This window comes from Rosa rugosa, chromosome 2 (assembly GCF_958449725.1).
Source record: "Rosa rugosa chromosome 2, drRosRugo1.1, whole genome shotgun sequence".
Lineage (NCBI taxonomy): Eukaryota > Viridiplantae > Streptophyta > Magnoliopsida > Rosales > Rosaceae > Rosa > Rosa rugosa.
Window position 1 is genome coordinate 64512811 of NC_084821.1, and position 21067 is coordinate 64533877.

General features: G+C 38.6%; 2 protein-coding genes across 2 annotated transcripts; both read right to left on the minus strand.

The window, feature by feature from the left end:
* Positions 1-7029: 7029 nt before the first annotated feature.
* LOC133733037 (WRKY transcription factor 71-like) lies at positions 7030-8986 on the minus strand. The gene is made up of 3 exons (XM_062160642.1): positions 8287-8986; positions 7934-8080; positions 7030-7567 (listed from the first exon to the last, which is right to left on the minus strand). Exons 1-3 carry the CDS (start codon positions 8772-8774, stop codon positions 7141-7143), a joined length of 1062 nt encoding a protein of 353 aa, XP_062016626.1. The 5' UTR covers positions 8775-8986; the 3' UTR covers positions 7030-7140.
* Positions 8987-15647: 6661 nt separating this feature from the next.
* On the minus strand, positions 15648-20495 carry LOC133729324 (two-pore potassium channel 3-like). The gene is made up of 2 exons (XM_062156827.1): positions 19048-20495; positions 15648-16394 (listed from the first exon to the last, which is right to left on the minus strand). Exons 1-2 carry the CDS (start codon positions 20184-20186, stop codon positions 16250-16252), a joined length of 1284 nt encoding a protein of 427 aa, XP_062012811.1. The 5' UTR covers positions 20187-20495; the 3' UTR covers positions 15648-16249.
* Between the last annotated feature and the right edge of the window lie 572 nt (positions 20496-21067).

Genomic DNA, 21067 nt, shown 5'->3' on the forward strand with positions numbered 1-21067 from the left:
TACTGGATTTAGTTACTAATTCGTTGACTGGATCGGGGATGGTAATAGTCTTCGTTGACTTCCAATTTTAGGGGAAACCTAGAGAAGCGCCAAATTGAAGGGTTTCACTAATTTTGGCAAGTATTCAAAAAAATAATAATAATAATAATAATTTTAGTGTTTTATCATAACAAATTAGATGAAGACATGAAGTTATGTAAATAATTTATTTATTTTTTGAATAAAAAAGTCATGTAAATATAGGATAAAGAATTTGGTGCACAATCAAGAAGCGGGAGCAAAGGCGGTTACCATGCAGTTTTGTTACAGGTAGTTTGGTTTATGAATGGAAAATGAGAAACTTAAAACTTAAGGAGAGGGAATGAATTTTATGTCCCCCTTCTCAACAAGTACTATTTCCACTCATGCTCATACTCAATCTTCTAATATGGCAAACCTATATGCAATCATTTTTAATTCGTAACGTTATGCACATGAGAAAGTAAAGCAAACTCATCGACATACCGAATCGTCTAATCTGTAAACCAATCCAAGCCTCATAAACACTGCAATTGCTAAAACTTTACACTGGGCAAACATTAATTATGTGCCTCGACTCTTATAGGAAAAAGTAAATGAAAAATATTAATAAGAATATAATAGACCAAATATATTCCTTGAGTGAGAGAAGGGAAGCACGCACTAGTAGATTGAGATTCTAAGAGTGCCACAAGAGTGCCATGCAGTTCTATAAATTCATATTATCAATGCCGCAAATCATGCGTGGTTGGTCAAATTAATGAATTATGATCAGTTTAAGTAGTTGATCATTTGGTTAACTATATATATATGCATATAATTTATAGTTATTAGCTCAAAGGACAGGACCAATATTTGAATTAATTGTAGAGTAAGGACGAAGCAGAATAGCAGATTGAGTAATGTTTTTGGGTAGAACCATAGAAGTAGTAGTGCTTCTGAAGGAATCACCTACCTTTTATTGTTGCTTAACTTCATTCCTATGTTTCCTAGCAAGCTGCTTGGGATGATTAATTAATCAAAGCTTACTACAGTGGATATGAAAACTATAAGCTAATTAAGCTAAGTTATCCTCAGTTGCCTACTATATATATATATAGCTATTTTATAGAGCTATTGATACATAATCCATCATTAATCAAAGTGATCAAACACAACCGAAGTCATGCATATGTGATGATCCAGCTCGATCACTAGGAAAACTGCTAAACATGAAAAATTTGGGGGTGTCGAGAGGCCCTAGCCATACGTCCGACACTAACGGGACACTTGAGTAAAAAAGAATACTTCAATTCAGGGTTAATTTGATGATTCTATTCATCCCACAATGAATTCATGGTTAATTTAATGATTCTATTCATCCCACAATGAGAGTATATATACAAGAACAAAGGAGTAGTCTAACTCTAATAGGAAACAATCTTTCCATAATTACAGGATATCCTAATTAAATAAAATCCTAATTACATACAGATTTACAGCGATTCTACACTCCCCCTCAAGTTGGTGCATAGATGTCATTCATGCCCAACTTGTCAACTGAGCTGTCAAATACCTTCCTGGACACTCATTTAGTAAGAGCATCATCTAATTGCTCATCTGAGTTTACAAATGGAAAGCGAATAACCTTTCTGTCAAGATTTTCTTTAATAAAATGACGGTCAACCTCCACATGCTTTGTTCTATCATGCTAAACTGGATTATGTGCAATCTCAATGGCAGCTGTATTATCACAATGCAAATCCATAGACTTTTTAAGCTTGTAACCCAGGTCTTTCAAGACATTACGAATCCACAACATTTCTTAGACTCCATGTGCCATACCTCAGAACTCAGCTTCTGCACTTGATCTGGCAACAACATTCTGCTTTTTGCTACGCCAAGTGACAAGGTTCCCTCCAACAAAAGTGAAGTACCCAGATGTAGAACGTCTGTCAGTTTTATCACCAGCCCAATCTGCATCTGTGTACCCAACAACTTCTAATTCATCTTTTTTCTGAAATAGTAACTCTTTACCTGGCGCCATCTTCAAGTACCTCAAAATACGAAAGACTGCATCTATATGCTCTTCACTAGGACAATGCATAAATTGACTAACAACACTCACAACATAAGCAATATCAGGTCTAGTATGTGAAAGATAAATCAACCTTCCTACAAGACGTTGATACCTTCCTTTATCAGTTGGAACTTGATCAGGATAGATAGCAAGTCCGTGATTCATCTCAATGGGTGTCTCGATGGGTCTGCAATCCAACAACCTCGTTTCAGCAAGTAAATCAATAACATATTTCCTCTGTGAAAGTGAAATCCCCTTCTTAGACCTTGCAACATCAATACCTAAAAAATACTTCAGTTGTCCCAGATCCTTCATTTCAAACTCCTTTGACAACTACTTTTGCAATTCATTTATCTATTTCGGATCATCCCCTGTAACAATCATGTCATCAACATACACAATAAGAGCTGTAATCTTACCATTCTTGCGCTTGATGAACAAGGTATGGTCAGAATTGCTTTGTATGTATCCAAAGGCTTTCATGGACTTTGAAAATCTTCCAAACCAAGCTCTTGGAGACTGCTTCAGGCCATACAAAGACTTCTTCAATTTACACACCTTGCCAACATCACTTGGGTAATTCTTAACACCTGGGGGCACATCCATGTACACTTCTTCCTCCAAATTCTCATTAAGAAACGCATTCTTCACATCAAACTGGTGCAAGGGCCAATATTTGTTTGCTGCAAGTGAGATTAGAATCCGGACAGTATTAATCTTTGCCACAGGTGCAAAAGTCTCCTCATAATCAATCCCATAGCGTTGTGTATATCCTTTGGCAACCAACCTCGCCTTGTATCTATTAATAGTTCCATCTGCATTAAGCTTCACAGTAAATACCCAACGACATCCTACAGTCTTCTTTCCAACCGGCATAGGTACTAGCTCCCATGTTGCATTCTTTTGAAGAGCTTCCAATTCTTCATTCATCGCCTTTGTCCATTTTAGATCCGTTAATGCATCCTGCACGTTACTAGGAATAGATACAGTAGATAATTGATCAACAACAAGTGCATGTGACCCAGAAATCCTATGGTTAGACATTAAATTAGCTATAGGGTATTTAGTTTTGGCTTTGATATCTGGTTCATATTGTTTCTTAGGAATTCCCTTGGTAACCCTTTGTGATTTCCTAGGTTCGACACTTTCTAACCCAGAAGACTCATTAAAGTTTAGGGATACCTGAGGAGGATCATTCTGACCGGGATCTTCAGTTGGTGATGCAGAAGGGCGAATATCTTGTGTGTGAGCTTCAGATACGTCTTGATTTTGATTCACACTATCCAAAAAAGTCGTCTCTTTTGTCTCGGAATTCACAACACTCTATTCGGCAGTTACATTTTCTGTTTCGGAATTCGCAACACTTCGTTCGGCAGTCGCATTCTGTTCGGCAGTCGCATTTTCTGTTTCGGAATTCACAATGCTCTGTTAGGCAACTGCATTTTCTGTTTCCGAATTTCTACCTTCAAATCTATCCTCCAAATTTTCCAAGTCTTCAAAGACATCAAAATCAATAATAGAACGAGGATTCCCTTCACAACCTCTCTCCCCCTGAAGGGAAGACTGAGAAGCTCCCCCTGAGTAATAAGGCTCAGATTCACGAAAAGCAACATCAAGAGATACATGTATAATGCCAGTAAGAGGATCATAACATCGATAACCCTTTTGGAAGTCAGCATAACCAACAAATATACACTTACAGGCACGGGGATCAAGCTTGCTGCGTTGAGGCTTGGGAATATGAACATAAGCTGTGCACCCAAACACCCGGGGCTCCAAATTAGGCATAGAAGGGATGGTGAAAAGTGTATGAAGTTTCTGATGAGGATTTTGAAACTCAATCACTCGTGAAGGAGTACGGTTGATAAGATATGCTGCTGATTTCACTGCTTCTCCCCAATAGGACCGATGTACATTCATGCCAAACAAGGAAGCACGAACAACTTCCATCAACTGCCTGTTCTTCCGTTCTGCTAAACCATTCTGTTGAAGAGTATAAGAATTGGAGGTTTGATGACGAATTCCATGTGACCGGCAAAACTCAATCATAGGGCCATTCACAAACTCTCCACCATTGTCAGACTGAAACACTCTGATGGATTGTTGATACTGAGTTGCCACCATTTTGTGAAATTCGGTAAACATTCCAAATACATCACTGTTATTCTTCAGTAATGACACCCATGTCATGCGAGTGCAATCATCAATAAACGTTACAAAAAACCGAGCTCCAGAAAGAGAAGGAATTTTCGCAGGACCCCAGACATCAGAGTGAATCTTCATAAAAGGAACAGGACTTTTATTAAGACTTGGTGAATATGAAATACGGTGACTCTTGGCCAGTTCACAAATGTCACAGTGGAAATCCAAATCACTAACAACTGAAAACAAATGAGGTTGCAGCTTCTTAAGGTAACGAAAGGATAGATGACCTAAACGGCGATGCCATAACCATACAGCTTCCTTCGCATTCTCTACCCCGTTGATCTGATTAGCTTGTCCCAAAAGATGTTTTGTTTCTTGTCAGTCTCTGTCAGATCCAGATAGTATAATTTCCCCCTTCTAACACCATAACCAAGAATCCGTCGAGTCAGAATGTCCTGAAACACACAGAAAGACGGATAGAATAAGGTCACAATACATGCAAGAGCTAAAATAATTTGACCAACAGACAGGAGATTATAAGCTAGTGATGGAACAACTAAGACAGATTCAAGGGTTAAAGTATCAAATAAAGCAATAAAACCTTCTTCGATGATCGGAGTTGGAGTACCATCAGCAGTAGAGACAACGTCTTGAGGGGAACGTCTAAGGTTTTTCACAAGACTTGGGTCTTTGGTCATATGGTCAGATGCACCTGTATCAATTATCCATGTACTATTAAAAGTAACCTTACCATTCATACCTGACTACGCTACATTAGCGGAGGCATTGTCTAAGTAAACTTCCTCTGTAGTAGCAACAACGGCCTTGCCCAGATTCTTTCGCGGTTTCTTGGTGAAGTCCCACCAATCAGGGTAACCAATCACTTCATAGCACCGCTCCTTGCTATGACCTAATTCCCCACAGATAATGCACCTTTTGTTTGCATATGGATTTGGTTTACCCAGGGGACGGCGTGGAGAAGGTCCTGAGAAGCCTGGAGGAGGACCCTGTTTGCGTTGAGCCATAACAGAAAATTCGGTAGTCACCGAATGCCCCATAGTCTGTTTCTCTGATTTCATCATTGAGGAATTCATGATTTTCGCAGGTTTGGATTTTCAAGGGTTTCAAGATGGATACGAATGTTTTGGAAAAAAAAGTTTTTTTTTTCTTTTTCCGAAAAAAAGGTAGGGTGATGGTGGTTTGAAATTCAGGATGGTTTGATTTCAACGGTGGTGGTACGCAGCGGTTTGTGGTGTTCTTCGGGATTCAGGATTCAAAGGATGCAGCGCAAGTTCAAATGATTGAACCTGCTCTCATACCAAGTAGAAAAGAATACTTCAATTCAGGGTTAATTTGATGATTCTATTCATCCCACAATGAGGGTATATATACAAGTACAAAGGAGTAGTCTAACTCTAATAGGCCGGAAACAATTTTTCCATAATTACAGGATATCCAAATCCTAATTACATACAGATTTACAGCGATTCTACAACTTGGGCACTCAACCAGTGAACATCAACTCTTCAGCATATTTTTGACGCCACAACATCTTGCCTTAGTAAGGAGAGAAATCAGAGTTTGAATTAAATAATACTCATATTATCAGCTTCAGCACATTCTACCGTTTGAGCAAAGATTAAGCAGACTTTCCAAACTAATTTGAATGCACCTAATTAATGCTAGATGCTATGTGGTAGAATTGGGTTTAGGTGTGGATAGAGTGTATGTAATTTAGTTACGGGCAATTAGGCCCATAACCCCAAATTATGATTTGGATACATCTACATTTTTTCTTGTAGCAAGTTAATAACTCCTATGCTCTATCTTTCTTGTATTTTTTTGTAAATTCTTCTGGCAATTTAACTCGATCCTTGCTAAACTGGAGAAGCAAATTTTATTTTATCCCAATCAACATATGAGTGAATCATGTTGCTCTTAGAAAACGAAGTATATTTGTAAATTTGTAATCGATCAGATTTTGTAATGGCTTAATATAATAAATAAATAAATATATATATATATATATATATATATATATATATATATATATATATATATATATTTGACAAAACCTAAATCTAAGTATCTGAACGTTAAGTGTTATACACTTTTCTTTCGCTCAGAATTCTCACGCTACATTTTTTCCATGACATATTTCTAATTATAATGGGTTCACAGTTGTTGGTAATTTCTTATTCCGGCCATTCAAGAAAAGAAAACATGAAGTAGTACTTTAAACATCCCACCATGCATGATGCGTACAGGCTAGGCAGCAAGCTAGCTAGGATCTTTTACATCCCTTGCCTTGCTTTTGTAGTTGAATTACAAGCATTTACCAACCAATATCGATCAGTACTCTGAAACTATACTACCAAACTGTTACAAAACCATTTAATTACTCTTCCCTAGCTAGCTAGCTAGCTAGCTAGTCACCTTCAAATCAAAAAAGCAAAATATCTAAATCTCCCTGTAGACTTGTAGAGATCATTCATATGTAGAACGTCTCAATGGATCTTTCTTCTTCCCATTCGAAGCAGAATCATTAGAAAGCAATCGTAGCGGAAGCGTGCTGGGGCGACCGGCCGACGACGTTCATCGGGTTATTGCCCTACTGCCATTTTGCAGGACAACCCCATCGAACACCTTCTCGTTTCGAAGCCGCAGCTAAATTTTGGCAAGAGCGAGAAATAAGAGAGTCGAACTCTTGCCGTGTAATCAGTGCTCAACTACAGTACTACCTAGTACGTAGTGTCCCACTGCATATAAAACTTACTTAACTAATAATTGAAATGATCAGATCGAGGTGAAGATAGATTAATAATATATCTATATTCTAATAATTAAGTCAATCAAGGATCATGGAGCTAGTAATTATCATATCTACAATGATGGAGAGAGGTAGCTAGCTAGCTAGGTCATGGCTCGTGTTTGAAAAACATAGAGGGAACCACATCCTGCAAAAGCCCATATTGATCTGCAGGTAACTGATGATACTGCTGAGGAAAGTCAACATTTCTCGAGGAATAAATCCCGCCGGGGCCGGCGCCTCCTCCGTCGTTTCTCATCATCATCTGAGGCGTCGCCATCTGAAACAAATACTCCTGAGGAAAGCTAGGACCCGAAGACGACGTCGTCGGCGCAGCAGACGCGTACATAGACGAAGGTGAGAACAATGCATGGTGGTGGTGAGCTGCATTGATGTTGATGCTTCCTCGGAGAGTAGCCGGGATCGGATGGTTGTGCTGCCCCTCGTAGGTGGTGATCACCGTCGACGGGTCCTCAAATGACCTTTCTACCCTCTTCTTCACCCCACATTTCTGCGTCGTGCACCGGTAGTAGCTTCTGCAATATTATTAAAAGAGAGCCGTGCTCAAATCAAACACAACTTAAACAAGAAAACGGCCAAAACATAAGGCGGAAAAGAAATTATTTAGTCAACCTTTGGTTTTAGTAAAACAGTAAAAAAGTTTCCATTAAGTGATTTGGGATGGAGTAAAAGATCAGAAACTGCAGTAATGAAATGAAAGCTAAACCGCTAAAGCTAGCACATGTGCGCATACACAAGCAACTCTCAAAGTTAAACGTTTCGTTCATGCATCATGGTTTTCCTGATTAAGGACTACTTTTTTGGTGGGTAATTTTTAAGTGTGAACAAAGAAATAAGTTACTTTTGTCTATAATCAAATTATATTGAGTAGCAGGTAATACCTTGGGTAGGGGCTGTTTTTGACAGCTTTCTGACCGTATTTTCTCCATCTGTATCCGTCTTCTAGATGATCAACCTCACTCTTGGTCATGAAGGCAAATCGAGGCTCTCTTTGCTTTTTCTCTCCTTTCTTCTTCACTATCTTGCTCCTGCATATATAGGTATTCGTCATCACCGTTAATTAATCAGATCGAGTATGCATGCCATGATCAAAAGAATTAATTAAGCTGCAATAATTTGAATGCAGAAAAAATATTTGAGGGTATTCAATACCTAGTACCTACTGATTCCGAAAACTTAAAACTATGAAAAATGGATCGATATATATATATCTACTAAGCTGACAAGCACTTACGATTTCTTGGGGCTATGAACATCTCCTCCTTCTTCAGAAGACCCTTTTGGCTGTGGCTGCTGCCTATCTTTCTTGCTCTTGTTACCGGAGTCCTCTTCGGCGCCGGCCTCAGCTGAAGACGATGAAACCGAAGAGTTTGGTGTCACATGAACTTCACCATCGCTACTAACATGACCTCCACCACCACCTAAGTATCCGAGATTATCAACAGGCTTTTGATGGCTGCCTTCATCAATGGAGGAAAATACTTCGTGATCGGAGGGTGAAGACGATAAGCCGAAAGCCGTTGCAAGTGAGTTGTACTCTGTGAAGCTGGTGTTCATGTATGAAGGAACATCAAACCCCTGTAATAGATTATTGTAAGCTGGGGATGATGAACCAGAAACTTTTGGGTTGTTCATGATCATTCCACCATTAAGTTGTCCGTGATCATACTGAAATAGGTCATGGTAGTAAAGGTCTTTAGGTTCATGATGATGATCAGACATGGAAGAAGAGCGAACAAGATGGGAGAAGAACAAAGAATTAGTTTTGCTGGAGGATAGAGAGGAGACTACTACTCTTTGTTTCAACAATTGGATTCTGTCTCTCTATAAATATTGATGATTTGAGTATTATATAATTGAGAAGAGAGAGTCTATAGGTTTGAATTTGGACTTGTTAAAATCACTTTATGAAGGAGGTTGACAAAACACCTTCCAATATTGAGAGGACCAAAAAGTGCCTCCTCATTTGGAAACATTTTGAGAATTTGAGTCCTTGATACTCCCATTGTTTTATTTAAGTAAAACCATTATTTTGGTTTCTCTTTAATTTCCCTATAAATAAATATACGTAGTACAAAATTAGAATATATATATATATTATATATATGTGTGTGTATGTAAATTTGAATGAGTTCTAATACCCATAATAATTTGGTCTATTGACTTTAATAGAATAAAGTTGTTTTACATTTCAGCACATTTTTCCAAGTTATCGATCAAATCAAAGAATTTGATTGAAGAATTATTACATTGCGTGTGCGAAATAGAAAATGAATGCGTTGTTCTCTCAAATTAAGATGCATTCAATAATGTAGACCTAATGATCTATACAAAATTACAAATTATGGAATCTGTACGAACAAAATGAAATTCACCTTCATCCTCATAATTCTGTGTGGTCCTTTCCCTTATTCAAACTTTTAGTAGGAATTGATGAACAGTGTTTGGAATATTAGGCATATACGTACACGTGGCGCCGGTGGCACCGGTATTTGACCGTATTCTAGTCGACTGTAGACTCTGGAGTGGGCACGTGGTAGACCACACTCCCACAACATGTGCTTGTCTTTCGTTTGCTGATCCCGGGCTTACGTCACCATCTTACCCTCTGGATTTTCTGCGACGCCTGTCGTTCGTGTATTTTGTTTTCTGACCACCGACTTTAGGGTTTGGTGGAGATATCATCAATTACGACGGTATTTGTAGTTAAACGGCAGCTACTACATGCATAAATGCCGAGTTGTTAGCTCCATTTGATAGGCACAGCATCACCCACCATGATCATCCGTTTCTCTTTTGAGCTACTTGATTAAGCAGTGTGCACTGTACAAATACATTACGTGTTTAATCAGTTGGTGAGGTTTTTTTGTTTTTACATACTTCGGAAAACGATTCATCTCGTGGGTTAGGTGTTTTCGTAAGTGGACTGCACAGTGTATTTGGATAATATGTGTTGAGTTTATATGGTTGGATGCAAAAATCAAGGACAAATGAGTTCAAAATTCAAAAAAAATTCTAATTAAAATATCAAATAGACTCAACCGGTGGAGTACATGATTTGAAACAATGTTCATCTCTATTATTATTTCAATCCAAACACATAACTAATGTGTACTCTTCGCTAATTGGTGAATGTCACAATACATACTTTCTGTTGAGACTCTCGTTATTATCTCGGGATGTTCTCGCTATCCTTATTGTAATTTGGGGTTTAGGTTTTATGTCCCTCCCATGTATTCTGCAGTTTCATTAATGATCAAGGCTCAAGGATAGTCGTACTCGCCCTCTTTCAAAAAAAAAAAATGGTTTGCAAAAACCCATTCTAATAAAATGAAAAATTTTTAGTTAGTGAAAACTTACGTCTCGCAAAGGTGGATATTATTGCATTGGTGTATCCCAATACTATGTGCAAATATTTTCCATAATCATATAATTCTCTCTTAGTTTGTTTAGAACCAAACCCTAGAGAGAGAGCAGCGGAGAGCTTCTCGTTCTGTGACCGACTCCTTCTGCAATTTCGCGCTTGTCCGGCGGCGCACGATGTCGAGTGGGCCTCTGTGCTCTACTGGCTTCTTTGTGCGGTTGCCAGACGGGTAATCTAAAGGCGGGCTCTAAGGCGGCGGTTTTTTGGATGGCGTGCTCGTAGTTCTGGCAAATTTTGTCTCGGAGGCGGTCTGGGGCGGCATCTCGGCGTTCATGGCGGTGCGGTGTGGCATCTTCGTTCTGTGGGTTGGCTGCTGTGAATCTGGGGCCGGTGACGGCGATGGAGGCTCTCGGTGAACTGGATCGGTCTGGTATCTCGGGTAATCTTAGGGAGTGGTGTCTCGGGTTGCTCAGTTTTCAAGCGTTTTGGAGTTTCACAGTGGTCGAAATTGGTGTGACAAGGCTTCGGGTAGCAGCGGTGACGGCGACGCCGGAAGGGATGGTGCGGAGCGGCTGCACGTGCAGTAGATGACGACTTGGGCTGGTTTGCTAGGGCTTGGGTGATGGTGTCCTTGGGCTGTTCCTTTTTGGGCCTGGTTGTTTTAGGCTTGCATTATGTTAGTAGCTTTGTTTACTTCCAATAATTCCCTAAGTCTTTTTAGGGACCAATGCACTTTTTTGTGCTTCTAGCGAATCTTCTGGAGTAGTACTGAAGGAAGATTCATACTATTTCGAATGTATTTAATGTCAAATGAGTGCCTTAGTTTCTACGTACCACTATGAGTACTAGCACAACTTCTTGCCTACCCTTAATTGGTAGCGGGAGGGTATGTAATGGTCATTCTGGCTTGTGATCAATATAGTGACTTTTTGCCTTAATTAAAAAAAAAAATACTATGTGCAAATTGATTTTTTTTTTTTTTGGATAGAATGCAAATTGATTTTAGAACTTTAGCTACTAAAGACGCAAATCGGATTTGCTAGATTGTCACCGCCTACTTTATGTAAGAGGAGGAAACATGCATACACATTTAACACCTTAGCTTTTTAGATAGTCAACAAAATTAAGCTTTTGTAGCTAGCAAACATCATAAACCAATTGAAAGTATGATAGAGAGACCAATTCAATTATTTCACTTGTGAGTTTTGGGGAGATTTGGTCAAGGTTGGAAAATTCAAGGGCCAAAAAGCTACTTTGCTTGAGAGTGACATTAGTCTATTTATAAATGTATTTATCCTCAGCATTTTTGTAATTAGATGTGTCGTCCACATGCGAAATAGTACAATATGATTATAATTGAATTTTTTTCCCTCCAAAGCTAAAATTGTTCATCCATATTTGTACGAATTAGTGAATTACCCATTTAGCAACCGTGATTTATGCTCAATGTTATTTTTTTTGAATAATATACTTAAGGTTTGGTGACATGAAAGTGGAGTCTAAATGTTAAATAAATCACTCATTTATGAAAGTATGAGTCGTTATAGTAAGTAGTTTCTACTCGCCCAATTCTTCTTTTTCTACATAAATTTCCAACTTCTATAGTTCTATCTATACATGTCATGTACAAATAGTTTTGATTTGTGTTGAAAGAAGGAAAATAATGGAAACATGACGTGGACAGTGACTACTCTTGCACAATTGAGTATTTCATGTTTTCCATCACAAACTAATTAAATAATTTTGGAAGATTAATATCGAGTCAGAACGGTAAACCCTGTGTATTTGACTAGTGATAGTTTAATCAAAAGGATTAGCAATAATACATGAATTACGGAAAGTATACATGAAAACTTGTGAAATGATCAAATCAAAGTTGCAAATCAATCTTATGTGATGGGGGTTTGGATTTTGGGGCGGTTGCTTAAGCGGGGAGACTTTTTAAATGGCCAAAGAGGGATTTGTAGAGAATGAGCTTGAGATTGTTGACCTATAATTTAATTAGTTGCGTCGATTATAAGGGACAGAAACTAAGGACTTTGGTTTTTGGTATATATATTGGTAATGGAAGTCCCTATCGATATAGAAGAGGGGCAGGTTTTTTGTTAGGTGTGCGCACTGGAAAAAAGAATCTTTGAGATATCGACACATTTGGGTTTGCACCAAACCATAAATTTTAGGGCACATCAGCAACATGTGTAACCTATGTTTGTTCTTTCTTTTCTAATCATCTGCCTAATCAGTATTAAGTGGCACACTTTCTTGTTCCGATGGCCTAATCAGGATTCAGACAACCTAATAGTCTGATTATTACACGAACTTAGAATTAAACAATACTTCACTATTCACAAAGGATCTATGAGTGATTCAATGAAGAATCGATGATGCATTTTCAGCGTTATAGTCATATTAAATATTGAGAGATACTAGCTAGTACTTTTGTCACTAATTTTTATCTCCAAATTTTTTCAAAATTTAGCTCAAACCGGAAAAAAATTTCATGATTGGAACTATTATTATCTTCCATTGTTGAAATTAAGATTACTGAAGATAGGAAGTTTTTTTTTTCTTTAAAAAGAGGATCAAAGGGTTTCACTCCTGCTCCTATGGTGAAGATAGGAAGTAAGAGGTCTCCACTTTCTTGTTCCAAAGGCTTTGTTGCCCATGCATTAGCTTTCTCTACATTATCAGAAGATTAGTAATCAAGGAAGTTAGATCAAGTCCACCGATGTTGGATTGCCCGGGCAAAAAGAAGGAATGTTGATGTGGCTGCCTGGCTATGCAGAAAAATGGTTTCCACCGGCCCAAGCTTGACTGGGCAAGTCTTGCCCTTCCATGCCCAAAGCCATAAAAACGGGCAAGCCCGTGACTTATTTCTTACTCAGGCATCTTCTCTGCCAGCTCGGCCCAGCATGCATGTGAGGTGACTGTTGCGACTGACAACCATAGAGTGACGCGGGCCATGCCCAGGCGTGGAGGGAACGCACCAATGAGGTGCTAGACCGCAATTGCTGACCGCAATTGTTGACTGCTTTTGTCGCCTAGCGACATGAATTGGGAGGCAGACTTGGACGCGTGGAAGCTAGCCGTTGGGTGAATAGGTGAACAGTAAAATTCAGCAGTGAACAGTGAACAGTGTTGTCCGGGCAAGGAAAAAAACGGGTGCAAACCTATGTCCAGTGGCAGTGAATAGTAACTTGACTGGTCGAATTCTTGACTTCTCGACTTTGCATTTTCTTGACTACGGGTGGACTTGCTCTTAATGCAGGCTTCTCTATCTTGCCAAAAAAAAAAAAAAAAAAATCTTGAGTTCGTTATTCTCCACCGTAAATAACAGGTCTCAAAGTCATCCTTGTTCTAAGAATGTAAAACAAGCTTGTACCTATTTTAGCCTAAGCATGAAATTTGAGTGTGTTTTAGTCCAATACCTTTTGTAGCCGAAGCTTAGTATCGAAGTTAGGATAACCAATGAACTTGAGTAATAGAACACCACCTTTTTACTTGGAAGACATGAATGACTCTATCAGTACCCGATCGAATCACGTGTAGACCCAGGAGTACTATCGGAGGTTTCACCCTATCTAGGAAGCTACAGCCCAAAATTAGAGTTCCACTTCATCACGAAAAACGCAGTGTGTGCCAAACTTTCCCTAAAATACTCAATAATGGATGATATAGCTTCAGAGTACGTGTATCTCATCCGATGCATGAATCTACTAACTCGTAACTCGTAAAGCATGATTTCTGTTATCTGCATATAAGGGAGCTTCACTGTTCTCCGAATGACATGTACAGAAAACTGAGAATGTATCTATAAGTCACGATTCACGAACAATGCACAGAAACACCGGTTCATGCATATATGAACAGTCAAGAACAAGCATGCAGCAGCAAAAATAACCTTAATGTTGTTGATGCTTGTATTTCACCAAAAATTCTACCGTGCTCTGCACTCCGCAGCATGATAGCTCCTAGCTTTTCAACACTCAAAACAGTTAAACATGGAACATCACATGTATGCTCCGAAACGTGATAAAAGCACCCGTAATTTTCCTTTCTTCTAGTTCCTTATTTGTTATCTGTAGTCCAGTCATCACAGCCCATATTTTTTCGATGACATGATATCTGCATATTGAGAGGCTAATGTTATTTTAGTATTGGTAGCAATGATTCGTCTTGACTTGAAGGCCAAAGTCAACATCCAGAAGTGACCATTCTCCATCAACTCCACTTAGGAAGCTCCAAGTATAAAAGTATGGTTTATGAATTGGAAATTTAATAAACAAAACCCAACATGGGTTTTGTCTTACATTCATCACTTAGTGTAAAAAGCCAACTCTTCTTTAAATGTGAAAGGAGCCCTTGTGGATAGATACCTCAACAAGTCAAAAACCTCCATGACTGGTTCTAACTACTGCAGCTTTCCTTTAAACTAATCTTTTCCAACTTGAATTCTCTAATGCAAATACCCCCACCATTTTACTAACTGGTGAATAGAAAATGAAGCAAATGACCTTTATTTACCAAATCATAAACCTATTGTTTCTTTGATGGAGTCATCTGCTTGTCATATGTTGCAATGAGTCAATTTGACTCGGTCATTTCATATTAATATGTAGTTTGCATTCTTTCAAGTTTTTCTTCTTTTTTTGAGTAAACGCTATGAATTCAAAAGACAGAGTCTTTGCTTCCCAGTCAAGATCAAGATCACTGAGGAGAGTACTAAGAGACGGTCTAATTGTTCGTCCTACTAGAGAGAGAGAGAGAGAGTCAGTTAGTTTGATGGAGTTGCGGGTTCATGTACATTGCTCTGGAAAGCTTCAAAGAAAAGGTTCTGGTACCAATAAAAGGTTTCGTTCAACACTTTTGAATGGAACTTTTTGAAGAGGACAAGAATAAAGCAATATAGATACTTTCAATTCAATTTACCATAAAAGTCGCAATAGATTATGAATGCATTGCTTTGATGATCAAGCTTTTGAAACCAACATGCATGGTCACCAAGACTGACTACCTTTCATCTTCTTCTACTATAAGATTAGGGTTTCTGTGATACCCAGTATATTAGATAGTAGGGACAGGAAGTGGTAAACCAGGAGTTGAAGTAGTATACACCTTTTGGGTTCATTATGACTCATGACTCATGTGTACATAAAATTTTTTTCCACCAATAAAGCTGGGACCATACTTCAGCCAAAAAATGGAGACAGACTTAAAGGAATCAAACCATATCAAGCAGTCAAACACTCCAATAATATTTAATTTGTCAAAGCATTTCACCGTTTTCAAACTCTTCAACCAACGGAAAAACAAATTTATGATTTGTTGGTAGTGCTGATTCAAGGTGCCTCACCTTCATTGATCGAAAACTACAATCATTTACAATTTGAACTCTAACCAAAAGTAACAAATTGTTGATTTCTAAGCTAATCTTCAAATTTCTCCAAGAAAAAAATCCTACAGCCAGTCTGTGTCAACAGTTATTCTGTCTGGAATAAAAAGGTATCTTCAATTAGCTGTTTCACTTTTCCCCGTCACTTGAGCAATTCTGGAATATGCAATAACCTTTGTTGTTAGCTAGTTTGTATTACTCAGGAAATGCATCGATGTAGCTTATCATATAAGAATGACCAAGTTGATGCTCAGGATGCCTAGACAAGAGGACCAATTGATCGGGCAGCAAAGTTCATACTTCATGTGTATGCAACTTGGATATCAACGGCAAGTAAGTCCTACGTAAGATCAGGCTTCTTCTACAGTCATGCTCAATGAGATGAGGTATTTTCTTGCCTTGCTGTACCATGAGGAAAAAGAACAAAAGGTCGCTTGGATATCAATGACGACTCATAAGATCAGCAAGGGTTATCTTTCCGCAGTTCCCAGCGTCTAGCCTATCAAATTTGTTGGAGATCTGCATAATATCTTTCTCTGATACCTTTCCCATCTCCTTGAGTTTGTATACAACATACTCTGACTTGCTGCATATACAAACAACATCATTAGCCAACAAAAATTTGACTAGTTGCAGATTGCTGCTAGTCAAAATAAGCAAGCAAATAATTTAAGAGCTGGAGACAGTGAAAAGAAAGTCAAACAAAACACAAAACTTTTTTATTATTTTTTTTAATTTATGTATACACTAGAGAATTACAAATACTTGAAGTCAGCAAAGCAAACTAGCACACCACGTTAAGCTAACATGATGTTCTAGCTAACATAACTAAATGACCACACCAAGAAAACAATAGTTGAAACCACGTTATTCCCTAGTACAGTGGCACTGAGCAAAACTTAGACAAGGCGTTCATCTCCAGTTTTCTAGAAGACATCATGGTCACTAATGGCAAAAGGTTGACTGCATAAAACCATATGCATACAGTAACTATAAACTATCAATATATCAGTTGCAACTCATAGACAGTTTGCCGATATAGACATTCCATACGGATCTTAGTATAAACTATGTCACGTATATACGCACGAGAAATTTAGAGCAAAAACTTCACATTCCAATATGTATGGAATACTTCTGTAGAAGATAATGGAGTAAACAGATAATGGAAATGTTAAAATTATTAAGGCAGGTTCAGTAGGAGCACATAATATGCATGGTATCGGAAAATAATCCCCATCTTCTACAATCTGTTGACTTCAAATTATTCACCTACCCTCTTCAGACCGAAAAACGACTCTTCAACTAATTGTTAATAGCAACCTACAAGCTTCACTTTCACCTTATAATATCTGAAACTTGCATAAACTACTCACATTTTTATACAATCATTCATGGTACAAAAGCTTGTGAAGTTGGGCAGTCAAATAAAAGGTCTCAGGTTTCAGAAAACTTAGTAAGTTGGTACCTCTTTTAATTTGTCATCCAAACGCTGATTATTATTTACATATAGGCCCAAGTCAGATTACTAAGCTCAAGATCATGCAAAATAATATGAGTAACTAGGAGAAGAAGAAAGGTGCAATTCATTAGTAGTTCTAGCCTATACGCTCAAGTTGGCAGTGCTGGATAATGGCTGTTCAACTAATGCTCTGCAATTTGTATTTGACCTTTGGCGCTTCTATTAGGAGCTGGCCATCTAAAGAAGAAGTTTATTGACTGAATTGGTCTTTGGAGCCTCCAGAAAGAGGAAAAGAATCAGGAAAGTAGTAGTGCTTACGTTGCAAAAAGGAAGGGCAGGAGTTATAATTTTGTCACTAAAGAAGACTAGAGACGTGTACGTGAGTTTCAAACACACAACAAAGGGCTTGAGGTTACACAGAGAGATGTTTGTAAGGGTGAGAAAAAGAGAGCTCTGAAGTAAAGATCCAATTCACATTATATAATCTGTTCTCAGTGCCTATGAAGCAAAAATGGCAATGATGATTTCAAATGCTACCATGTGTTCATATGTCCTGGATCAGTTGGAATTAGACACAAGGACCCTGATTTTGTGGCATCCAAAATTCTTAGCAGAGACTTGAATTCCACAATCTTTCCCTTCACATGAGAAACCAAATAATTTTCTCAAAGTGGAGAATGTACAGACTCAGATGTTCAATACACAAGCAAAACTGAATATCACTAAAGTAAGGCCCAGTGCCAACCCTACATCAAACTCAAAAGGGAAGATAAATACCAAAGCATAAGCATCCAGAGTTGATACTCATCATCAAATGTGATTCATTTATAAGAGAAAAACATATAACCAATTCCTATCAGAGACCAACCCTAATCAAATTTCACTACGATACATTCCTTGCTCAGAGTCCTATATATATTGATGTATAACTTCTTGTGGCAGCATTATGTAATTATGACTCGCTCAAATCCCAAAAGGAGTGACTATTGTGCTTATAGGCATGCTATAATAAAGACTCGCCTCAAGTATCATTTCTGATTTATCCCACCTTAATGACTCATTAATCTCCTTTATATCACACATACACGTACCAAGGAATGAGAAGACATTACCAACCTTGATATGCTTTGTACATAATCTGATTAAATGATGTCTGCTTCGGCATCACATGGGCACTAACCAAATAGCTTATTGAACTTATAAAAGTTGTCCAAAGTTTTTATATTTACAAACAAGAAATTGTTACTATAATCTGTAAGGTATACATACTAAGACAACAATTGTATCAAATGCTTAAGATAATCGATGAAAGTATAAAGCCGTAGTATTAATGAGTTCATGACACCATAACAGAAATTTTGACACTAAATTAGTCAGTTCTATTAACTATCACATTCTCTACCCAAAAATGTAAAATAAACTATCTAACTTTTGGCAGTTATCTCATTCCATATCATATCATATCATCAACATAAAGGAGGCTCTTCATTCAGTCTCATACTAAAGGAGTGCTCATCTGTGTTTCTAACAAACCAGAAAAATGTATTACAAGTTGCTCAACATGTATTCATGTTTCTTTCATACAAAAGCTAAAGTAAAGGGTACATGCGGTACAAAAGTGAACACTGTAAACAGCACAAAAAGTTTTAAACCAAAACAATGCAATCTGTGAAGTAGATTACTTCTGAATAACCATCATTATAGGTCATTAAAACAAAGGCAACAATCTCAAACAACACATCTGATCAAAATGTCAAAAGGTTTAATAAAAACATACCTCACAAAGCCATTATTGTCAATGTCAGCAGCAAGGAACTCAGAAACAGTCATATCCTGGCCAAGAACCCACTTTGCCATCTTCCTATGCCGTTTATCCACCCTGGCCTCAGCCAAATACAGAAAGGCTCTAGCAACCGCGAGTGTGGACACAAGCAACCAGATTGAAGCAAAGATTCGACCCTCCATAGACTGGAACGCCCGGTCACCATACCCCACAGTCGTAACAGACATAACCGACAGATAAAACGAATCCAACCATCCGAGCTTCTCCACATAATGCATAACCATAGCACCAACACCAATACAAAGCACCACAACCCCCAATGCCAATCCCACCTTCATCCTAATCCTCATCCTCCCCTTCTTCACATCAATTATATACGACTCCTTCTTCTCCCCCACACCCTTCACACTCCTCAGCAAATAACTCTCTTGCAAATCAAGCACATAAGCCACCATCCCACTAAGTAAAATATCAATAAACCCGAACCCCACCAACACAAACATTATCGAAAACAGCTTCGTAGCCGTGGTCTTAGGCGTGATATCCCCATACCCAATAGTGCACATTGTCACAATACAAAAATACAAAGCATCCACAACAGGGTGAGTCTCACTCGCAGCAAAATGATCACGGTTAAACCAATATATAATCACCCCCAGAGTCAAATACGCAATAAGAAGAATCACAGCTTGCCTAACAATCGACTGTGAACTCACTTGTGGCTTAGGCCCTGACCGGCGGTGCACCTCGTTCAAAACCGCCATGGCCGGAGCGGTCTTGGACCGGTGCAGGTTGGTATTGGTCCATGAGTAGTTCGGGTCAATGAGCCAGCCCTGCGGCGTTTGTGGGTCCCCTTGCGGCGGCGGCGCTGTGGTGGGGTCCAACAGCGAAGAGGAAGAAGGAGGTCTGGGAGAATTGAGAGAGAGAGTGAGGGCGTCAACCAGAGGAGACGAGTCTTGTAGCGGCGAAGGAGAAGCGGCGGCGGGGGAGCCGAAGATGATGCGGTCTTTGAACTCTGAGGGGGTTAAGGGGACGGGGACTTCGTGGTGCTCCGGTAAAGGCCAGAGGGTTGTTAAAGATGGGAGCTTTCTTCTTGGGCTTGATGTGTAGGGGAGTAAAGGCTCCTTGTCCATTCTGGGTTTGGTGGGAAACCCGGTTTTCCCCAGTTGGGTGTCGCCGGAAAAGCGAAAGATTGAAACTTTGGGGCGGTTTTTGGACGAATGGGGTTGCAAAGTTTTGATAATGAGAGAGAAAATGTGTTGGGAGGTGGGGAGCCAAAGCAAAAGTGCAGAAGATGTGAGAGGGTACGACGTTAAGAAGAAGAAGATAAAAGGTTCTCCTCCAGATGTGTGTAGTCAGGAGATTCCGCTAGTTCAGAGGAGTAGGCTATAATCACGCGCGACTGGGAGGTCACTCACCTCTTGATTATACGTTATGGCATTGAATTTGGATCAAATACCTTTTTTTCTTATTTGCAAGTTCCAATACGATGGGGTCAAGACAATTTTTTTTTTCTTTTTTTTTCCCGGTATTATCTTGAAGACTTGAAGGTACGACAGGTAGATGAATAACACTTGCTTTAGCACGTTTTTGGATATTAGTGATGAGGGATGGGTTCGATTTTCTACTGATATAACAATGAATAATGTGAGTTAATTTCTCTCTTTCTCTCTAAAGTCTAAATTAAGTTGGGCCACAAATGCATTTTCACTAGGTATTTCTTTTTTCAAAACTATGTGTTGAAGAACTTAAGTTAATAGAATAAGCTCCGTTATATTTATTTCGAATAATATATATTTTCTTCTCTAAGTTTCGGAACTGTCTGATTTTTAAGAGTTAAAACTTGTTGATACATGCATAAATTAGCAACAGGAGGGAAAATGATCATTTACCCGATTTTAGGCTAAAAATTGTCCACTTGCTCCACCAACTGTTTTTTAATCCCATTTACCCAAAACACTCTAAGGGATTATTTCCCCTTTACCCAATTAATTCTTTTTTTTTTTTTTTTTTT